The sequence below is a fragment of the Hyaena hyaena genome, unplaced genomic scaffold, assembly GCF_003009895.1.
Source record: "Hyaena hyaena isolate Hyena2069 unplaced genomic scaffold, ASM300989v1 scaffold_50, whole genome shotgun sequence".
NCBI lineage: Eukaryota > Metazoa > Chordata > Mammalia > Carnivora > Hyaenidae > Hyaena > Hyaena hyaena.
The window spans coordinates 830,949-853,872 of NW_024080682.1; the positions used below are offsets into that span (position 1 = coordinate 830,949).

A 22,924-nucleotide genomic window follows, 5' to 3' on the forward strand; every position below is an offset into this window, starting at 1 on the left:
CTAAGGACTTTTAATTCCTTAAAAAAAGAAAAAAAAAAGCTTCACTGAGCTATAATTCACATCTGTATATATAGTTGACCTATTTAAAGTGTATGATTCAATTAAAATTACTTTTAAATTTCTTTTATGATTGAAAAGTTTTTTTTAATATATTGATATAGTTTGGTATGCTCAGGTTTCTTTTAAATGCTATTTCCTAAACCCTGCATTTACAACTAAAGACCCACCCCCCTTACATCCGAAGTTTTGCGTTCTCACTCACGACATTCTTGAACAGACCTGACAAAGGTTTACCCACTTTTTTGGTCTTTTCCGAGAACTAAGCTTTCGGTTTTATTGAGCAAGGCGACGTTTTTGTATTTGATTTCCCTGCTCACTGTCGTTTCTAGGACCTCATGAGGGAAACGAGCTAGACGGGTGTGCGCAGCCAGCCACGCGGGTCACCGGCGGGGCGGGGCCCGGAGCACCTGCAGGCCGCGGTTCGTGCCCACTGTGCCAGAGCTCACACGTTCGTCCACGGATGCCCGCACGTCTCCGGGGGCCGGCAGTCCGGGGGGTCCTCCGGCTCCCCCACCAATGCAGCGCCTGCAGACTCGGGCGCCAGGGGCTCTCCCTGGGCCGGGCCTGTCCCACGGGGACTGCGGGGCCCAGCGGGCCGGGTGTGGAAGCCGGAACAAGGCGCAGCTGGAGCAGGCGCAGGCGAGAACCATCGCCGCCTGGGTGGGCCCTGGGGCAAGCGCCGGCACTGCTCCGCTTGCCCAATGGGGACGACGCCATCCTTGTGCAGGGTGGCTCTGAGGAGCGGGGAAGGCCCAACACCCACCCCCGACGCTGCCGATCCTCCAGCGTCTGCCGCGCTCATGCAGGAAGTCCCCCCGCACAAGTGCTAGAGCTGTGGCCGCATAAACCGCCGCCACTGGACGACGCGCCACGGTGACCTCGACCTCTCTGTTCCCGCTGCCGCCTCTCGGGCCCTCCCAGGGCTGCTGCCTCGGCCGTACCTGGGGGGACTGTCCTGCCCAGCAGGCGAGGCAGCAAACGCTACGTTCCTGTTACTTAATGCACACAGAATCCTATTAGCCGGACCCTAGTCTGTCCCAGTTACAGATGAAGAAACGGAAGCTTGAAATAACGGGCCTGGGGTCCCGCAGCGAGCTGGCTCTGATGTGCGCTCTCGGGGGCCAGGACACTAGTGACATGTGCAACTCGGGGGGCGGGGCGCACATACTCCGAAGCGAGGGGAGTCCGAGGGGCAGGTGACAGCTGAATGCGGGGAGTTGGCACGCGAGCGGTCGTGCGCGTTCCTGAGGGGTCCTCGCGGAACGTGCGGTCTATAAACGACGGCTGGTGGCGGCCTGCTGTTAGTTCCAAACGGCCCGCGTCTCACCGTGAATCAGGTGGTTCCACAAATTCCGATTCACGGGAAGCAGCAGCAAATTAAAGTGCCTCCCCATTTCTCATCAGGGGTAAGCGAGGCTGCTTCTCCCCCGACATCGGTGCCACTGCGATCTCAGCCACAGGAGGGCCCGAGAGACATCTTCCTCAGGTACCAGGTTAGGCAAGCAGGTCCCCCACCGTCCCTGCCCTGTGATCGGTACACGGCAACTCAGCAAGTGGATTTCCACGGACTGCCTTTCAGAGAAACGCCGTGTCTGTTTATAAGAAAGAACCCTAAAGCGTTCTAGAAAGAACACTTTCTGGAACACTAAGCTTACGTGCCACAGCAAAGTTTAAAGCTCCCCACGTGGGGAAGAAGCATTTACTGGAAACGAAGTCGCCTTCATCACAGCATCTTTGAAACGCGGCAAACGTTACGTTTTCAGTCCCCGCCCTCACAGGGCTCACCAGTCAGTGGCAAAGAAACACAAGTAAACGCGTTTCCCCTGCCGAGCCCGTATCCGCTCCGGGACATCGAGGGAGGACACGTGAAGTCCCGGCTGGGGCTTTCGGAAAGGCTTCCCCAGGGAAGTGACGTGTGGGCCGAGGGCTGAAGGAAATGAGCAGGTGGCCGGGAGGAGAGGAGCAGCAGCCCGGGGAGGGGGCGCGGCCCGGGGAAGTCCAGGCAGGGCGGCCGGGACGGGCGCAGGGGGCCGAGAGCGCGGACGCAAGAAGGGGCAGGCGGGGGCGGCACCGGGGGCGGCACCGGGGGCGGCGGAGGGCAGGCCAGGCAAGCCGGGCTCCAGCCTGCGGGCAAGGGGGCGTCGCAGTGACGGGATTCGCGTGTGCTTTTATGAGACACCGCCGGTGGCGGCAGCTGAACTTGACTGGAGGGGAGAGCCGGCCGCCACCAGCTCAGCAGCCTGCCCGGCCACAACAGACGGCCTGGCCCCGAGTGACAGCAGAAGTGACAGGCACCGGCAACGGTCAGGGGCTCCGTCACCACATGCGGGTGAGCAAGCTACGGCGTCGCTCCCGTTAAAACAACAACTAGGCGAACTGACGCGCTTACTGTATCCGGCTGCCGAAGGCCAGGGCGGAGGGGGCGCGGGAGGCTAGAAGACAGAGGCCGCGGCAAGTGGCCAGGCCGGGACGCCCAGCAGGCAACTGTGTAGTCAGGAGGGACAGGGCCGGGGTGCCTGGGCATCATCGGGTACTAAGCACCGTGCCAACGAAACACGTGGGATTACATTTTTAGTTTTTAATTTTTCTAAAAAGATTTTATTGTGAGAGAGAGCATGGAGGGTGTGGGGCAGAGAGAGACTCTTAAGCAGGCTTCACGCTCGATAGCAGAGCGTTGAGCCCGATGCGGGGCTCGATCTCACAAGCCTGAGATCACGACCTGAGCCGCAATCAAGAGTCGGACACTTCCCCGACTGAACCGCCCGGGTGCCCCTAAGTACATGGGATTAAAACACTGGGCAACAGGCCCCGAGGTTAAGTGACGTGATGACAGAGAGCAAGGCCGGGGACAAGAAGGCGGGCAGGCACCGGGCTGGCAACGTCCTGCGCTCAGGAAGGAAGAGTCAGGACCATCAGGGAGAGAAAACCAACAGGCAGAAGTGAGGTGACCGCGAGGGGGCTGTGCGGAACACGCGAGCAGAGGCCATCTCTACACACTGTGACTAAGAGTTCAAGGTAAGGAGAGGCCTGCACCAGGCGGCCCCTGGCAACGGCCCCTGGCAACGGCCCCCGGCTCAGGCGGAACGTGCCGGAGGTGGGGAAGCGTAGAGGGTTTCCGAGTAAAAGCGGATTCCGGGCTGGTTAAGCACCCGGACTCAGAGCACAGGGCTGTGTGTGAAACCTGGTTCGCCAGCTTCCCACGTGCGTCCCTGAGGTAATGATTTAACCTCTTACTTTCTGGATTTCTTCCTCTATAAAACAGGGACGACAAAAATATTTACCTCTCAAGGCTGTTCTGAGGATTAGATAACGGTGGACACTTAGGACGGAGCTCAGTTTACTTCATCCTTGCCAGCGAGGGGAACCCCGAATACCGGAGATAAACAAGTATCTTTTTTTTTTAAATATTTTAATTTATTTCTAGGAGAGAGAGAGAGAGACAGCGTGAGCAGGGGAGGGTCAGAGAGAGAGGGAGTCACAGACTGAAACAGGCTCCAGGCTCTGAGCTGGCAGTCAGCACACAGCCCGACGCGGGGCTCGAACCCACAAACCGCAAGATCATGACCTAAGCGAAAGTCGGACGCTCAACCAACTAAGCCACCCAGGCGCCCCAAACAAGTATCTTTTTATACTTGTTTAAAAAGTATAAAAACTTTTTAAAGTTTTTATAAACTTTAAAATGAGAAGAAGCTTCTCATTTCTTTCAAGCCGACTCCGAATGCTCTGTCATATCGAGTTTTCCCACTTTAAAATCCACAGGCGAGGGGCGCCTGGGTGGCTCTGCTGGTTAAGAGTCTGATTCTCAATTTCTGTTCAGGTCATGATCTCACGGTCCATGAGTTCGAGCCCCACGTCGGGCTCCGTACTGACAGCCCTCTCGCTCTCTCTCAAAATAAATAAATAAATAAACTTAAAAAGGCGCAGGGATCCCGGTATAACGTCTTTCAGGGACTCTGCAGCCCAGGCAGAGGTGCAGATGGGATGATTCCCGGCCACCGGGATGGCATCTGAATCACGGGTCTGGACTGCGGCCCCCCGACTGGTGGGGTGGGAGCGGAGTGCCACCGAGGACAGACAGAGTCGGTCTCGAGAGGGCAGGTCCTGGAGACCATTCCTTCATGGACAGGCCCAGACTGCTGCCTCGGGTCCTGAGGACTTTCCGGAAGGTGCTTGTGAGGCCCCAGCAACAGATCCAGTTTCAAATACCCCGAGTCCTCTGTGCTCTCCCCTCTTTATCTCAGGTAGTCTGGATCATTCCATTCACGTAATGACACCTCCCCAGGCCACAAGACAACTGTTCTGTCTCATCAAATCTAAGACACCATCGAATGTGAAGCTAGAGCCCAACTTCAAAGACATTAAAACGTGACACTTAAAATCTGTTAAATATGGCAAGCTTTTCAATATAGGGTCAGCTAGAGAAGAAAAAAAATTTAGGTTTATTTATTATAAGAGATAGCGAACATTCCTGTGAGCCCATGTATGGGGGAGAGGCAGAGAGAGAGAGAGAAAGAGAGAGAGAGAGGGAGGGAGGGAGGGAATCCTAAGCAGGCTCCCTGCTGTCAGCACAGAGCCTGACTCCGGGCTCAAACTTACAAACTGTGAGGTCATGACCTGAGCTGAGATCAAGAAAGTTGGATGCTCAACCGACTGACCAAGCCACCCAGGTACCCCGAGGAAAAAAAATTAAGTAAATATTTCATCAAATTTTAACTACTTTTATAATTAAGAGAATCTCTTTGTCTAAGGGGAGTATGCAAACAGTAGGAAAGGACAGAGTTTGGCTAACAGGTTATCAGAGCCTTCCAATAATCTAGAACAATCTCCTAATCATTAGGGAGCAGTGGTGGGAGGTTGGGGGGGGACTACAAACCTGTCATTGGAGCATCTCTACCACCAGAGGGCAGCACTGTTCACATTCAAGCCAACGTTCACACTCAAGGGGACCTGGCTGAGCTGCGTTGAGCAGGGGCTCTGAGGCCAGTGCTCTGACAGGTCACCACAAAACACAGAAAGACAATTCTCCCTGAAGTCAGAGCAGTGTTTCTCCCATTTTCACTGCCCAACCCGCTCTGAAGCTTTTTATTTCCCCCCGTCCTACCCCCGTGAAACCATAATACCGCAGAAACACCGTGTATCCGTTCAGGTAATGTGGCCCTTACGAGAGCCGGGAACCACTGTGACATCTACGACTTTCTTCATCCCCTGACAGCAACCAGTCTTTGCTCACTTTGCTCCCCCTATTGAGAATGAATGAGTCTGAGTGAGCGCCAAATTTTGGTTCTGTGAGTTTATAGCAGTGGTTGCTGGTTGCTTTAGGCTGTATTTTTGAATTAGAAGGAAAAGTTCAAGTTCAGCAAGCGCAGGCCCTGTTTTATGCAGAACACTCACAACAAGACAAAACAAAACAAGCTGCAAAGCCCCAAGCGACTGTGGATTATCTAAGGCTACACCAAAGGGGCAGGCGGGCCTCACATTCTCGAGGGACACATGCTACTTTCCCTCCTAAACAAACAAACAAACAAACAAACCAACCCTTTTTTCTTACACATTTTTGATCAGTGTAGATGGGGTTGACCAGCCTTGCTGGAAAAATGAGTTGGAAGGGAGTTTGGAAAAGATAACAGTTTGGAGGAGGCCGTGGGGGTGAAGGAGGCCAGCACGGAAGTCAGGACAGGGCTGGGATCAGGGAGGAGGCAGAGGGCGCCGCAGGGGGCAGCCGGCTGGAGACCCTGAAGTCACCGGAGAATCTGTGACAGCTGGAGGGAAGAGGGGAGCGGGGAGAGAACACAGGCAGCTCCAAGGGGCGGCCGATGCCTGGGGCAGCGCCCGAAGTACAGACACGAATCGTGAGCGAACTGCGCGTACTGATCTACTTCAGAAGGGATCCGTGGGCCGCGTTTAGGTCCCTACTAAGTGCTTGTGCTTGGTCCTGCCGTTAACTACGTTCCGGACAGTTCGTCCTGATAAAAACAGACGTGAACACGACTGACCCATGAATAAAAAACGTTGAGAGGCAAACACGTAAAGCGATGGCTCCGTGAGGCTGTGCTCTCGCCCTTCTGCCTACACAGAACCATCAGGTCCCCCCGACGCTCCTGGGGAGAAACGTTTACGGAGACGCCTACCGAGGTTCCGGACGCTGCTGAACACCTACTGTGTGCTAGCCACATCGGGCACGGGGAAGAGCAAGGTGAGCGGTGAAGAGAGGCCCAGAAGGGATTTGGGGACGGCATCAAAGAGGGGGCAAGATCTGGGTAGAGCCGACGGGCAGGGTGGAGACGGGGGTGGGGGTGGGGAAGAGAAGGTCCTGCGGTCAAGGTAATGGAACACTGGAAGGCAGAGACCACGAAGGGAACGCAGAGACGAAGAGGGGCACACTGGGAGCCAAATCGGCCTGGTTTTGTTTTTTTTTTAAATATTTTTATTTATTTCTAGGAGAGAGAGAGACAGCGTGAGCAGGGGAGGGTCAGAGAGAGAGAGGGAGATACAGACTCTGAAACAGGCTCCAGGCTCTGAGCTGGCAGTCAGCACAGAGCCCGAAGCGGGGCTCGAACCCACAAACCTCGAGATCATGACCTAAGCGAAAGTCGGACGCTTAACCGACTAAGCCACCCAGGCGCCCCATAAATCAGCCTGGTTTTTAAATGCAGTCTCACTGGAGCATAGCCCGTCGGGCCGTTTGGGCTTCGGCTGCTGAACTGTCGTGACAGAGACCGAGACGGAGACCATCTGGCCCTTACCAGAAAAAGTTTGCCCGTGTCTGTTCTAGAGCCTTGCTATTCACAGAGGGGTCTAGGGAGCAGCAGCAGCCCCTGGACGCTGGGCAGAAATGCAGACGCTCAAGTCCCACCCCCGACCCACAGAATGAGAACCTGCCCCTTAAGAAGATTCAGGCGATTCCTGGCACAGACAGCTCTCCGATGCCTGGCGAGTGCGGCCGGGAGGAGGCGGCGAGGCTGCAGACGAAGAGAGGCACACACTTATCCTATATATAGACGGAAGACAGTGGCGAAGATCTTCCTGGAAAGGAGCGGCCCCTCTGTCAGAATTTAACGGTAAGAAGGGCTGGCAGCAGAAAGTGGGCGGGCCGCTGGTGTCGGAATCCAGGCAAAAGATGACCTTGGCCCTACCCCCGCCCCGGACCAGGTGCTGCGCAGATCACAGGATGGCTTCTTCCTTCCCAGAAGCAAATGAGCTTTTCAGAGATTAAACTCCGCCAGTGCCTCCCAATCACTGCTAACCAATACGGTATTGGTTACAGTTTATCAGGAAATAGAAAAATACTTGGTGACAAAAATATTAGTCATCCTGTGTTTCTGTGTATACCAAATGTACCTCCGCCTGTGTAACACACCCAGAGAGCAAGGCAGAAGTGATGACATTAATGGCTACGAAGGAAGTTCAAAATTTTTAAACTTTATTTTGAGAGAGATCACATGCTCAAGTGCAAGCACAAGTATGCGATGGGGAGGGAGAGGGAGAAAGAGAGAGAGAGAATCCCAACAGTGCAGAGCCCAATGCGGGGCTCAAACTCACGAACCATGAGATCATGACCTGAGCTGAAATCAAGTGTGGGATGGATGCTTAATTGGCTGAGCCACCCAGGTGCCCCAAGAAAGAAGTTTAAAGATTAAACAAGGATCGAGTCACCAGCTACCGATGCTGGAGGCTGCTAACACATAGTTCACAGGATATTGAAGGGTGTACTGCCTGAAACGGTTAGGCCCTTCCCCACCTCCGCAAATGTATGTAAGATTCTGCTTGATACTCAGTTTTTCCATACTATGGATGAATAAGCAATATAAAGTTCCAAAGAAACAAAGCGGTATTTTAGACAACCACGCCAACACGATTTCTTCTTCCAGCTCTACCGACGGCTTCCAAGCGAGTGTTTAACGGTCTGCCTTCTTAAACATCTTGAAAAGTTTGACAGGGTCATTTGTGGGCTTCGGCATGCTTTCAAGTAATGACAGCAATATAGATAAAAATAGATGGGCAAAAACAGTAAATCTCCTTCCTTAGATGCTTAGGTTAAATACTTCGTATTCATTATGTTGGCAGAAACAATGCAAAAGAAACGGCCTGTAGAGCTGCCTTGAGAAACACAATTAAATCAATAAATCTCACGCAAGGAAAAAAAAAAACCCAACCCCACCAAATTCATGTTGAGAACAATCTCCATGTTAATATTCATTAATAAAAGCCTTAAAACGTCCAGGAAGTCAGTATAATGGTTACTGGCATTAAGAAAATAATAATACGGGCGTCCGACTTCGCCTCAGGTCATGATCTCACTGTTTGTGGATTCGAGCCCCGCACTGGCACGGGGGTTGGGCTCTGTGCTGACAGCTCAGAGCCTGGAGCCTGTCTTGGGATTCTGTGTGTCCCACTCTCTCTGACCCTCCCCTGCTCACGCTGTCTCTCTCTCTCTCAAAAATAAACATTAAAAATAATTTAAAAAATAACTGACAATTCCACAGTACTTACTCTGGGTTTACATTGTACTAAATACCATTACACAAATTATCTCATTTAACCCTCAAAACACCCTGGTATTAGCAACATGTGACAACCGGGGAAAGTAAGGCACAGAGGACCAAAGTCACATGGCTCAACAAGCAACTGCACTGAGATGTGAAGCTGGGTCTAGGTCCTTAACCACAGCTGTGGCGTCTCCCTAACGCCCCTGCTCTCCACTTTCCTCCGGCCCACAGGTGAATCTGCAAAAAGTTTAAACACACTAGGCCCTCACTGTTACGGATATCTGGACAAAGAAAACCCCTACGATTTAGACACTCGAAATCTTAACGGAAAGGGAGGCACACTGTATTCACTGTTCTGTGGACAGTGGTCAAAATTTGACCCTGTGACACGGAACTGATGAGTAATGAGGTGGATTCGATGAACGATGCTGGGTTATTTTTCAGTAGGTGAAAATGCAAATTAAGCCCCAGGAAGCTTCTGAAATGTATCGTGTAACTGCTCGTTAATAATAAATACGGATGCAGACTTCTAATGATAATTACTACGTGTGCATCATCTTCTAGTAGCACGCTTGTGAAATGCTGCAGGGAATCTAAAACATAAAATGAATGTAGGTACCGGCCCAATAGTATCTGGTTAACATTCTCACATGGGCTGTACGTGCTTATTTAAGTAATCGCCTGACTGTAAATGAACAAAAGTATTAAAGTAAAGTTGGCACATGGCACCCCATCCACATGCACATTCTTTGCGGGAGCTTTATTCTATCGGTGCCCTTGGGGGAAAAGAGAAGTCACTAAATAAATAACGCAAGCACACAAGAGAGCGCGTGGAGTTCTTTTAAATTCAATTCCACAAACTGTCAGGCATCTCGGAGGAAGTTCTCTTCCGACTCTGAGCTCATCTATTCCACCTTCGAGACTAATTTTGGCGAAGAACGAGCTTTCCGCCCTTTGCATTTTAACAGTTTCAAAATAAAATCCAGGTGAAATCTCTTCGTATTCTGTTTCAAATGGCAATTCTGCCCGAGAACAAACTCACCCCCTTCCCGATTTAACAGCTTCTCTACAAGATCCAGGCAGGTCGGAAGAGAGAAAACCGAGTGGGAGAAGAGGCGACAGAAATGATGGAGTGACAGGGTCACCTGAACTCAAAACCGACTCACGAAGCCGCTTCTGGTTTTCCTATAGAACTTTCCCTGCGAACAAGAAGACACACCCTGCTGGTGGTATTTTCGGAAATACAGGGAAGGGAACCGGTCTGTGTTATTTTAAGGATGGGCCATCAACGTAGTTTGGGGGTCCCTCTGCGGGCACGGCGGCGTTTCGAACAATTACTGCTGCATGACACCTCGCTCTGCCCCCAGCTGGGCTGCTGAGGACAAAAGGGCCGCCCCTCGGAGCGGATGGCCGGCTTTCGGGGCTCCCCGCCCGAACCCGGCCGGGCTTCCAGCCCCCGGGCGGCCCCCGCGGGCCACGGCAGACGTCCTCGGCCGGCTCGGCGCCTGCATCCCCGGCCGCGCTCCGCTCGGCAGCCGGGGCCGCGCGGCCTCCGGGGCGTGAACCCCGGCGGCCCCCGCGCCCCGGCCCCTCGGCGTCGCGACGGCGCGCGGTCCGGCGGGGGGCACTCACCTTCTTCTTCCAACTCGAATTTCTCCAGCATGCCGGCTTCCGCGGGTCCCGGGGCCGCCGCCAGCGCCGCCTGAGGAGGAGGAGGACAGGGATCAGCATGCGCTCGGCGGCGCTCGTCCCGGCCGCGCGGGCGGGGGCGCGGGGGTGCGGGCGGGGGCGCGCGGGCGGGCGGGGGCGCGCGGGGTGCGGGCGCCGAGTGCGGGCGGGGGCGCGCGGGGCGCCGCGGGGAGGGGCCTCCGGGCTGGCGGCGGGAGGGCGGCCCGGGCGGCCCCGCCCGCCGGCAGGGAAGCGCGGAGAACGGGGAGCGCGGCGCGGCCCCGCAGGCCCCGGCCGCTCAGGCCCCGCCCCCGCCCGGGGGCCGCAGGTGGCGCGGCCGCGGCCTAACCTGCCGCCCCTGGCCGAGTGGACCGGCCCGCCCTCCCCCGGCCCCCGGCGGCTTTGGTACGGACCGGCGAGGAGGAAGCGTGGGAAGAGGACCCCGAGGAGCCCGGGGCCGGCGCGCGCGGCGGCGGCCGGGGCGCCCCCCTCCGGCCGCGGCCCTCCTTCCCGCCGCGGCCGCCATTAGCGGAGGCCCGTGTGCCCGGCCTCGCCGGGGCCTCCCGCCCCACCGCGCTCCTCCGCTCACCTTCCCCGCCGCCCACGGGCGGCGCGTCCCCGCGGGGTTAACCTGCGCAGGTGTGGGCTCGGCCAGCCAGGGGGGTGGGGCGACAGGGGAGCGCCGCGGGTGGGCGGGGCGACGCCGGGCGAGCGGGGCTGGGGGAGCGGGGGGGGGGGGAGAAGACTCCGCGGACTTGGGGGGAGGGGGCGGCTGTGATTGCGTTTCTTTTTTAAATTTTAGATTAAGCTATCCATCCACCCCCCCCCCAAAAAAAAAGTGTTGCGTGGATTACACGTATTGTGGATGCACTTTGCTGCTATCAGTTTTCCCCGGCCACGGAAGTCTCCATTTGCGCCCTTTCTTCGCGGCTGATTCTCTACTTCGGGTGATGCACCGCCACGAGCTCACACAAATCTAAATCTGGCCCCGGCCACTGCTGTCGCCCTGGATCTGGGACCTGAGACGCTGCTACCGGCAGCTCAGGTAGGCAGGCGGCGAGGCTCCCCGAGCTGCCTGGGAGGGCAGGGCGGTGGGAGAGGGGCAGGCGGCCCCACCCCCTGAGGCTCTCCGCTGTGACAGCCAGTTTCTGCAGGGAGCCAAGGGCCCTGATAGATGCGCTCCCTAGCGCTGATTAGGGCTGTGAAGTACCCCCACCCCCACCCCCACCCTCTCGAAAGGAAGCTTAGTTTTATCACTCTTGCAAGCCTGGCCTGGAAGAGGAAGTACTAAAATCTCCTTTGCGTTTCCTTTCTGCTCTGTCATCTGAGTTGGGCCAATCCCCAAGTTGAGACTTAGCTTCTCTTCGATAAGGGGGTGTGTGGGGGGCGGGGAGGGGGAAGAGGACGACACTAGTTTTAAAAGACCTTCGGTGGTTAAAAAAAATAAAAATAAAAATAAAAAGCCCTGCAGCGATGTCATATGTAACTGCAAGGGCCTGAATGCTTTCCAAGTTCAGAGGCAAGGCAACTATGGCTGCTTTCACACTATTTTTATTCACCACAGTCCTGGAAGTTCCAGCCCTCGCAGTAAGGCAAGAGGGAGAAAAGCCATACAAATTGTATAGGAAGAAGTAAAATCCTCCCTGTGTTCAGATGACATGACTGTGTTCATAGAAAGTTCCAAGGAATCTACTGAAAAGCAAAACAAAAAAAAACAACTAAGACTAGAACTAGTGAGTGCAGCAAGGTCACAGGCTGCAAGATCAACACATAAAAATCAACTGCATTTCTCCATACTAACAATGAGCACGTGGAAAGTGATATTACAAACAATACTATGATCAACTGCAAAGAAAATGATGTAGGTATACGCTTAAGAAAACACGTTCGAGGGGCGCCTGGGTGGCTTAGTCGGTTGAGCGTCCGACTTTCGCTTAGGTCACGATCTCGCGGTTCGTGGGTTCGAGCCCCGCGTCGGGCTCTGTGCTGACTGCCGGCTCAGAGCCTGGAGCCTGTTTCAGTCTGTGACTCCCTCTCTCTCTGGCCCTCCCCTGCTCATGCTGTCTNTCAGAGCCTGGAGCCTGTTTCAGTCTGTGACTCCCTCTCTCTCTGGCCCTCCCCTGCTCATGCTGTCTGTCTCTCTCTCTCTCTCCTAGAAATAAATAAAACATTAAAAAAAAAAATTTAAAAAAAAAGAAAACACGTTCGAGACCCGTATGCTGAAAATGACAATATGTGGATGAAATGAAAGAAGACCTAAATAAATGGAGACGCATCCCATGTTTATGCATTGGAAGACCCAACATAGTAAAGTTGTCGGTCCCCTCCCCCCATTGAGCTCTACGTTTAATGCAATTCCTACCAAAATCCTAACAAGTCTTTTTTAAAGTTTATTGAGAGAGAGAGAGCACATGCACATACATGAGAGCATGAGTGGGGGAGGGGCAGGGAGCGAGAATCCCAAGCAGGTTCAGCACTGTTAGCACAGAACCTAATTCGAGGCTCAAACTCCAGAACCATGGGATCATGCCCCAAGCCCAGGTGGGATGGTCAACCGACTGAACCACCCAGACCCTCCATAAAAGGTTTTCTGTAGACAAGATGAGCTCATTCTTAAATTTATATGGAAAGACACAGGCTATAGAATAGCTAACACAGTCTTGAAAATGATGAAGTAGGAGTAGTCAGTACTGTGTGGTACTGTCAGGGGGACAGAGACATAATCAACAGAGAACTAACAATACACCCACACAAATATGTCAGGCTGATGTTGGAGGAAAGTGCAAAAACAGTGGTGTAATCAGACACGGATAGGCAAAAAAAATAAACCTCAACCTCAATGTAAACCTCACACCTTATACAAAAATGAACTCAAATTGGGTCATGGACTTAAAATGGAGAAGTATAAAATTTCTAGAAAAAAAAACCCTTTGGGATCTATTACTAGGCAAAGAGTAACACTTGATATCAAAAAGCATGATCCATAAAAGGTAAAATTGACAAATTGGACCTCATTAAAATTAAAAATCTGCGCAGTGATAGACCTTGTTAAGAGGATGAAAAGGCACGTGACAGAAGAGAAAATACTTCTAAAACTGCAAAGCCAACAAATGACTGGCATCTGGTAGACATAAAAAACTCTCAAAACTCAAATCACAGAAAAATAAAAGTTAGAATTCAGTTAGGATATGAAAAAGACAAATGGCAATAAGCACATGAAAAGATGTTTGACAACACTGGTCATCAGGGAAATGCAAATTAAAACCACAGTGAGCTGAGACTACACACCTATTAGAATGGCCGAAATAAAAATAAACACCACACGCTGGTGAGGATGATCACTTCTGCATTGCTGTGGGGATGGCAAATTGTACCACTGCTCTGGAAAACAACTCGGCAGTTTCTTACGAAACTAAACACGCAGCTGCTACGTGACACATCATTTGCAGTCTTGGGCATTTATCCTGGGAAATGAAAACTTATGTTTACGTGAAAGCCTGTATACCATGTTCATAGAAGTTTCATGTGTAATAGCCCAAACCAGAAATAACAGATGCCGTTCAGCAGGCAAGTGGCTAAACAAAGTATGCTACATCTACACCAGGGAACAGCACTCAGCAATGAAAAGGAATGAATTATTGATACACACAACCACTTGCATGAATGTCCAGAGAATTAGGATGAATGGAAGAAACCAATCCCCAAAGGTTACATACTATGTTACTCCATTTACATAACATTCTTGAAATGACAAAATTGTAGAGGTGGAGAACAGATTAGTGGGTGCAGGGGTCAGGATGGGTGTGGGGGACAGAGGTACTTGTGGCTAAAAAAGGGCAGCACGAGGGATCCTTATGGTGATGGAACCGATCTGCATCTTGACTCAATCAGTGTCAACATCCTGCTGTGATATACTCCATTTTTCCTCCCACGAGTCAAGCCAAGCTGATTTGATTGTGTGGAGGAAATGACACACTGGGTTAATTTTTTAAAAAATCCTTATTGAGATAGGATTCACATACCATAAAAATACGTGTTCAGTATATTCACAGAGTTGTGCAACACCTGTTTACATGTCATCACCCAAAGAGAAACCCTGTACCCACTAGTGGTCACTTCCAATTATTCCCTTAACCCCTCTTCCCAGCCTCAGGCAGCCACTAACCTGTTTTCTGTCTTTATACATTTGCCTATTCTGACAAATTTGACAGCAGTGGAATCATAAAACATGTAGTTTTTTTTTTTAATCTCTAACTTCCTTCACCCAGTATGCTGTTTTCAAGGTTCATCCACGTTGTAACATAGATCAATACTTCCTTTCTTTTTATTGCTGAGTAATATTCCATTGTATGCATACACTACATTTTGTTCATCCACTCACCAGCTGATGGACAGTTAGGTGTCCCCCCCCCCCCTTTGGCTATCGTGACTATTGTTGCTATAAACAACCATGTACAAGTAATCTGTGTGGACGTATGTTTTCATTTCTCTTGGGTACAGCCCCAGGAATGGAATTTCTGGGTCATATGGTAACTCTATATTTAACGTTTTGAGAAATCGCCAAACTGTTTTCCCCAGTGGCTGTACCTTTTTACATTTCCACTAGCAATGTGTGGGGGCGTCAGTTTCTCCCGCACTCTAGTTTTGTAAGATGTTAGTTCCCCTTGGGGAAAACTAGGTAGAGGGCACACGTATCTTACAACTGTATGCAAATCTACAAAGAGCTCAAAATAAAAACCATTAAAAAAAAAAAAGCACAGGGGTACACAGTGGAAGGGTCAATCATCCTAATTTTTGAAAAGTCTACATTTTAATTTCTTGCAACAACTCTAGTATAATTGTAAAAACAAATCCCTAATTGGCATTTGTTAGGAGTATCATCAATTTCACCTGTACTCCTGATGATCTGTTTTGGGGCAGAAATGGGGCGTGAGTGGGAGTATGTATTTCCGGAGGCTGTGAGCTTGCAAACATGGTCCTCAGACTAAAAAGTCCTGTACCCATTACTGTTGAAGTTGGTAGAGAATAGAACTTAAAGCAAATTGATGTTAGTTTCTCAGATTTCACTTCACTTTGATAATGGGTGTGCAGGAGAAGACTAAGATAAAAACCTTTCTGGACTGTATGTTGGGAGGGGGCAGAATTTATTTCCACGGGTTGCTTTCACTTACTAGGGTATCTCCCAGATTAAACTGTCCTCTGTAATATACTAAGTCCATTTCAGGAATCTGAGGGGCTGCAAAGCTTTTCAGGTATGAACTTACTTGATGACAGGGTCAAATGAGTGATGGATTAGTTGGCACAAATGAAGTTGATTGTTAGTTGCCCTTTCATGGTGATATTTTAGGTGATGTTTTCTTAGAGTCTCAACTGACTTAGATGCCAGACTCAACGCGAGTTATTTCGGGGAGGCGGTGAAGCCAGGAGAGGGAAGGTTTTCAGCAGGTTCTGCATGTAGCGAAGGGGCGTGCAGGCTCAGTCGGTTAAGCATCCGACTTTGGCTCAGGCCACGATCTCATGGTTTGTGGGTTCAAGCCCCGCGTCGGGCTCTGTGCTGACAGCTTGAGCCTGGAGCCTGTTTCAGATTCTGTGTCTCCCTCTCTCTCTGCTCCTCCTCTGCTCATGCTCTGTCTCTTTCTCTCTCTCAAATATAAATTAAAAAAGAAAAAAAAAAGGTGCTTGCATGTATGATGCCACCTCAACTCTCTCGAGAACTAAAGCGGTAGATCACAGGAGAGAGGTGCGGGGTGTTCCTAGCTGCAGAGCTCCATTGGCTTCTTCAGCCGGTCTGGGCGGCTGCATTCCAGCGTGATGGGTGGGAACAGGCAGCTGGAATTAAACTTTATTGAATGCCTGAAAACCATGGGGCCATTAGCAGCATGACTTGCTGGCTGGCAAAAAATGCTAAATTATTAAGGTTCGCCTAACACAGCTGTGCCTCGGTGCAGCAAAATACAGTATTTTGAGCGACTGCTGGACAGGAATGCTTAATCATAAAATGACTGCCAAAAAAGCTTTCCTTTATGCACTGAGGTCGGATACGAGTTTGCCTTACCTTTTATTTTATCTTAAAAAGCTACTGCAAGAAATAAATCAACCTTGAATACTGGATAAGTGGCTCCTGATCATTTAGCATTTGGAAACCTGTAGCGTTGAAGTCCCTGACCCCCACCCCCACTCCCACTGCTGCTTTAAAGGTGTCCTCTGTGTGGAAGGGGAGGTGGGATGGGGGCGCCCACTGGCCCCACGACAGGATTTGCCTGCTCTGCTTTCGGGGCAGCTTTGACCCCTCCTCTGCACGGAACACCTCCTAGCCTCAGTCACAGGCTCACAGCAAGCCTGAGCTCTGACCGCTTTCTGGTCTTCTCCATTTGAATCCTCTATGGACAACTCAAACTCGTCCCCCTAAAGTAGCTCTTGAGTCCTCTCCACCCGTCTTCGTGACCCCAATAGTCTCCGTCTCCACCGCCACGCTCAGCTGGGCTTCCACCGGCTCATTCTGCCCCGTATTGTGCCGGAACCACAATGACCCTTCAAAAGCACAGGCTGTTCTGGCTACTCCCCTGTTTAGAACTGACCAGTGGCTGTAGGAACCTTTAGGAATGTCGCGTGAGCTCCTCAGCTCCGGGCAGGGGTCCGATCTTTTCATTTCTTCATCACATCCTGCCAGTTGCCTCTGAGCCCCCCACACTTAGCTCTTGATGCGCCATTCCTGCGCCGTGCGCTGCGGTTTGAACATGCCGGCCCCTCTCCCCGCTTCTGACACTTGGCTACTTCGTCCTTGTCCCTTTAAGAATTAGTCTAAAGAGGAAGGCTCAGTCTTCACCGGGAAGGCTTTCCTGAGTCTTGACCTCGTCCACAGCTCCCCTGGTTAACTGCCTCTCTTTTTTTTTTTTTTTTAATATTTTTATTTATTTCTAGGAGAGAGAGAGAGAGACAGCGCGAGCAGGGGAGGGTCAGAGAGAGAGGGAGTCACAGACTGAAACAGGCTCCAGGCTCCGAGCTGGCAGCCAGCACAGAGCCCGACGCGGGGCCCGAACCCACGAACCGCGAGATCATGACCTAAGTGAAAGTCGGACGCCCAACCGACTAAGCCACCCAGGCGCCCCAACTGCCTCTCTTAACCCACATAGTTCTATAAGGCACTTACCACAGGGCTGGGAGTTACTTTGCTGTCTCCCCAAATCCCGTAAACTCTCTGAAGACTGATGAACTCTGTATGGCCTGTGTCTGGTACATAGTAGGCCTTCCAAAAACACTTGAGTGAAGTGACTTGTTATTAGCAAATCAGTGAAACACGTGGCAGGTAAACAATTGGTTTTGATATAGCATAAAGGGGTTCAGAGATGATTTCATTCCATTTACTCATGTTTCTTCTGGACCTCATTCCTGTTGACAAATGATTACGGCTGCCTTCCCCTGAGTGCTAGACCTGACATTTAGAAGAAAAAAGAAATGTGCTATGCTAAGAAATGGTGGCAGCAAACATTTTTATTTTAATAGACTCCCTCCGAGCACAAGAATTGTCCAAGGCACTTGACATCCTGGTTTGCAAATTAGTGGGGAGCTCCGCTACCTCTTGTCCCCACCTTACAGCTTTCATTTCTGTTAAATGAAAACAATTGATTAAAAAAATTTTTTTTAATATTTATTTTTGACAGAGAGAGACAGAGCATGAGCGGGGGAGGGACAGACAGAGAGGGAGACACAGAATCCGAAGCAGGCTCCAGGCTCTGAGCTGTCAGCACAGAGCCCAATGCAGGGCTCGAACCCACAAACCGCGAGATCATGACCTGAGCCAAAGTCGGACGCTTGAACCGACTGAGCCACTCAGGCGCCTAAACAACTGATTTTTCTTAAACTGGTGTAGAAATCTGATAAAAAGTCAAAAACCTAAGATACTTAACAGTATAGCGATTCATTCTTCTGATCCATTTCAATCAGTATATTTGGGGGGAAAGGTTTTGTTTATTTTGATACTTTTCCAAATAACAATATCAGATGCTACAAAAGAAACTCCATTCCTTCCTAACATTTGCTTATGATTCCTTTAAAGAGTATTTTTCCACAGTATTTTTTTCAGAGTGGCAGTTTCTGCTGACAAGTCAGCTAAAAACCTGTTTCAGAGAGGCTCCTGGCTGGCTCTTGATCTTGGGGCTGTGAGTTCAAGCCCCACATTGGGTGGAGACCTTACTTTAAAAGTAAGTAAATAAAAAACCTATTTCAAAGGATTAAATAAGAGGTGAAGGAAATGAACTAAACCAAAAGAGTCCCTTTTGCCTGGATTCTTTCTGTTAAACTATCTTCTAACTTTCAAAAAGTAGACAATGTTAAGGTTTTGAAGACGGACATTGAGCAAATATTTAATATCTGCCACATGCCAGGCACCATGCTAGGTGGGTCAATAAAATATCTGCTATGATTAGAAATCACATCAAAGGTAAGAAGTGGGAACCTTAACACATATATAGGATTACTCTGTTACTCTTCAAATTCCACATCTGTGGAGATCAGCAGTTAGGGTCTGAAATATATATTTCTCTTGCTTTTCACAAGTAAGTCCAAATTCGCTTTTATTTTTTGCTAACCAAAATATTTTATTCTTAGGTTCGTGTTTGACATGACTTACTAAGAGCTAAATCTATTCTGTTCTCTTGGTAATTCTTATTGTCCCATAATACTTTGCAAATAAACAAGGTAAGTATTGCTCAATAAGTTCAATTAACCTTTCAATTCTTAGTGCATCAAGCCATAAAGTTTTGCTGTGTTTCTATTACAAGGTGACACAAAATGGGGTGCCTGGCTGGCTCAGTCAGTGGATCTCAGGGCTGTGAGTTCAAGTCCCACGTGGGTGTGGAGATTACTTAAAAATCTTAAAAAAATAAAGCAACACAAAAAAATGAGACAAAGTCCCACAATGGCTTTTTTCACCATTTTCTACTCTTTCTCTTGCAATTGGCCTAGTCATTGGTCCTTTCCAGAACAGACCAAGGATAATAGCTTCTTGGTCTTTTTCATTCCTTCATTTATAGAAACTCTAGCTAGAAATTGGTGAAAATTTACAGAAATGATTAATAGACTACTTCCATTTTTCTGCTGTGTTCTACATAAAGCGCTCAGAAGGAAGTATAATAGTCAAGCTGAAATCAAAGGGACCTGTTACTGCTTCTGTTGCCTCTTCTGCACTTGGCTTTGAGGAATCTTGTGATCTTTATTCACTATTGACAATGTCAGGTAGCCAATCAGGAGGGTTAATGTGACCTGGGGGCACAGAGCCAACCAATTAAATGTAGATGCAGGACTGCAGACCTCAAGTTACAAATCTTTTAAGGAAGGTATTTAGTGTCTCTTTTTTATTGATAACATTTACCTACAATAAGAAAAGATACTTGCTGTCTCTTTTTTACTGATAAAATTTACCTACAATAAATGGTATCCATTTCAAGTGTTCAATCTGATGAGTCAACAAAAAATCACCACTACATCAAGATACAAACATTTTTGGGGCGCCTGGGGGGCTCAGTCGGTTAAGCGTCTGACTTCGGCTCAGTTCATGATCTCATGGTTCCTGGGTTCGAGCCCCGCGTCGGACTCTGTGCTGACAGCTAGCTCAGAACCTGGAGCCTGTTTCGGATTCTGTATCTCCCTCTCTCTCTGACCCTCCCCTGCTCAAGCTGTCTCTCTCTCTCAGAAATAAATAAAACATTAAAAAAAATAAAGCTTTCAGATACGAACATTTCTTTTTATTTCATAGTTTGACTCTTTTTTTTTTTTCCAAATAGTTTATTGTCAAATTAGTTTCCACATAACACCCAGTGCTCATCCCCACAAGTGGCCTCCTCCATGCCCCTCCCCCCTCCCCCCACATCCATCAGTCCTCAGTTTTTGTCAGAATTCAAGAGTCTCTTATGGTTTGCTTCTCTCCCTTTCCCCCACCATTTCCCCCCTTCTTCTCCTCATTGTTCCTCAGTTAAGTTCCTCCTAATCCTCCTATACGTGCAAACATATGGTATTTGTCCTTCTCTGCCTGACTTATTTCACTCAGCATAACACCCTCAAGGTCCATCCATGTTGCTACACATGGCCAGATTTCATTGTTTCTCATTGCCATGGAGTATTCCATGGTATAGATAAACCACATCTTCTTGATCCATTCATCTGTTGATGGACACTTAGGCTCTTTCCATGTTTTAGCTATTGTGGAGAGTGCTGCTATGAACATTGGGGTACATGTGCTCCTATGCCTCAGCATTTCTGTATCCCTTGGGTAAATTCCTAGCAGTGCTATTGCTGGGTCATAGGGGAGTTCTATTGTTAGTTTCCTGAGGAACCTCCACACTGTTTTCCAGAGGGGCTGTACCAGTTTACATTCCCACCAACAGTGTAGGAGGGTGCCCGTTTCTCCACATCCTCGCCAGCATCTAGAGTTCTCTGATTTGCTCATTTTAGCCACTCTGACTGGCGTGAGGTGGTATCTCAGTGTGGTTTTGATTTGTATTTCCCTGATGAGGAGGGATGCTGAGCATCGTTTCATGTGTCTGTTGGCCATCTGGATGTCCTCTTTGGAGAAGTGTCTGTTCATATCTTCTGCCCATTTCTTCACTGGGTTGTTTGTTTTTCGGGTGTGGAGTTTGGTGAGTTCCTTATAGATTTTGGATATTAACCCTTTATCTGATCTGTCATTTGCAACTATCTTTTCCCATTCCGTTGGTTGCCTATTAGTTTTCTGGGTTGTTTCCTTGGCTGTGCAGAAGCTTTTCATCTTGATGAGGTCCCAACAGTTTATTTTTGCTCTTGATTCCCTTGCTTTTGGGGATGTGTGAAGTAAGAAGTTGCTGCGGTGGAGGTCAAGGAGGTTGTTTCCTGCTTTCTCCTCTAGGGTGTTGATAGTTTCCTGTCTCACGTTCAGGTCCTTTATCCATTTTGAGTTTATTTTTGTGCATGGTGTGAGAGAATGATCTAGTTTCATTCTTCTGCATGTTGCTGTCCAGTTCTCCCAGCACCATCTGTTAAAGAGGCTAGTTTTTTTCCATTGGATACTCTTTCCTGCTTTGTCAAAGATCAGTTGGCTGTATACTTTTGGGTCCACTTCTGAGTTCTCGATTCTGTTCCATTGGTCTATGTGTCTGTTTTTGTGCCAATACTGTACTGTCTTGATGATGACAGCTTTGTAGTAGAGGCTAAAAGTCTGGGATGGTGATACCTCCCGTTTTGGTTTTATTTTTCAGTATTACTTTGGCCATTTGGGGTCTTTTGTGGTTCCATACAAATTTTAGGATAGTTTGTTCTAGTTTTGAGAAGTATGCTGGTGCAATTTTGATTGGAATTGCATTGAATGTGTAGATAGCTTTGGGTAGTAATGACATCTTAACTATATTTCTTCTTCCTATCCATGAGCATGGAATGTTTTTCCATTTCTTTGTGTCTTCTTCAATTTCCTTCATAAGTTTTCTATAGTTTTCATCATACAGATCTCAAATCTCTTTGGTTAGGTTTATTCCGAGGTATTTTATGGTTTTTTGTGCAGTTGTGAATGGGATCCGTTTCTTGATTTCTCTTTCTGTTGCTTCATTGTTGGTGTATAAAAATGCAACCGATTTCTGTACGCTGATTTTGTACCCTGCAACTTGGCTGAATTCTTGGATCAGTTCTAGAAGGCTTCTGGTGGAGTCTGTCGGGTTTTCGATGTAGAGTCAGATACGAACATTTCTATCATCCCAGATATTTCCTCGTGCCCCTTTGTGGTTCATCCCTCCTTCCTTCTGCTGTCCCAGGCAATCAGTGATCTGGTTTTTGCTACCATAGATATTTTCCAGAGTTTTATATATGTGGAAGCTTTCAGTAGACACTTTTTTGCGCCTGGATCATTTCACTTAGCATAATGATTTTGAGGTACATTCACCTTGTGGAGTCCATTAGCAGTTTGTTCATTCTTGCTGCTGAGTAGTATTCCAAGGCATGGATGTGCCACACTTTGTATACAGCTGTTGACAGAGTTTGGAATGTTTCCAATTTTTGACCGTGGTCAATAAAGCTGCTATAAACAAATACGGGCAAACCTCTGCATCGACAGTTTCATTCCTCTTGGATAAACAGCAAAGGGTAGAATGACTGGGTCATATGGAAGGTATATGTTTAACATGAGAGGCAGCCAGTGTTGCCTATTGGCTGTGTCATCTTAAAATTTCAGCATACGAGCACCCCAGTTGTTTCAGATCCTCATCAACACTTGGTATGATCCTTTATTTTCTTTTTTGTTTTTAGTCATGCTAGTGTGTACGTGTGATGGTTTCTCCTTGTGGTTTTAATTTGCATTTCCTTGAGGCCAAATGATATCGTTTTATGTGTTTATTGGCCATTCATGTATCTTCTTTAGGGAAGTGCCTGTACAAATCTTTTGCCCATTTTTGGATTGGGTTTCTTTTTTTTTTCTTAAATTTTTTAAAATGTCCATTTATTTTTGAAGGAGAGAGAGAGAGAGAGAGCATGAGTGGAGATGGCGAGGGGCAGAAAGAGGGGGGCATACAGAATCTGAAGCAGGCTCCAGGCTCCTAGCTGTCAGCACAGAACCCGACATGGGGCTCGAACTCCCGAGCTGTGAGATCATGACCTGAGTTGAAGTCGGACGCTTAACTGACTGGGGCGCCCAGGTGCCCCTGATTGGATTTCTTTTGTTCATATTGAGTTGTATGAATGTGGCAGGTGACTCT

The 22,924-nt window shown here is 49.1% G+C and overlaps 1 protein-coding gene across 4 annotated transcripts in view; it reads right to left on the reverse strand.

Moving 5' to 3' along the window:
- Nucleotides 1-22,924, reverse strand: part of PRKAG2 (protein kinase AMP-activated non-catalytic subunit gamma 2) — a 261,692-nt gene that overhangs the window by 53,108 nt on the left and 185,660 nt on the right. For 2 of the 4 annotated variants that reach the window (XM_039230753.1, XM_039230754.1), the window contains one exon: nucleotides 10,179-10,248. In XM_039230753.1, coding sequence (XP_039086684.1) covers nucleotides 10,179-10,248 — 70 coding nt within the window. Of the gene's footprint in view, nucleotides 1-10,178; nucleotides 10,249-10,627; nucleotides 10,732-10,803; nucleotides 10,873-22,924 lie in introns of those variants that run through there. The other 2 variants (XM_039230756.1, XM_039230755.1) reach the window with 2 other exon arrangements.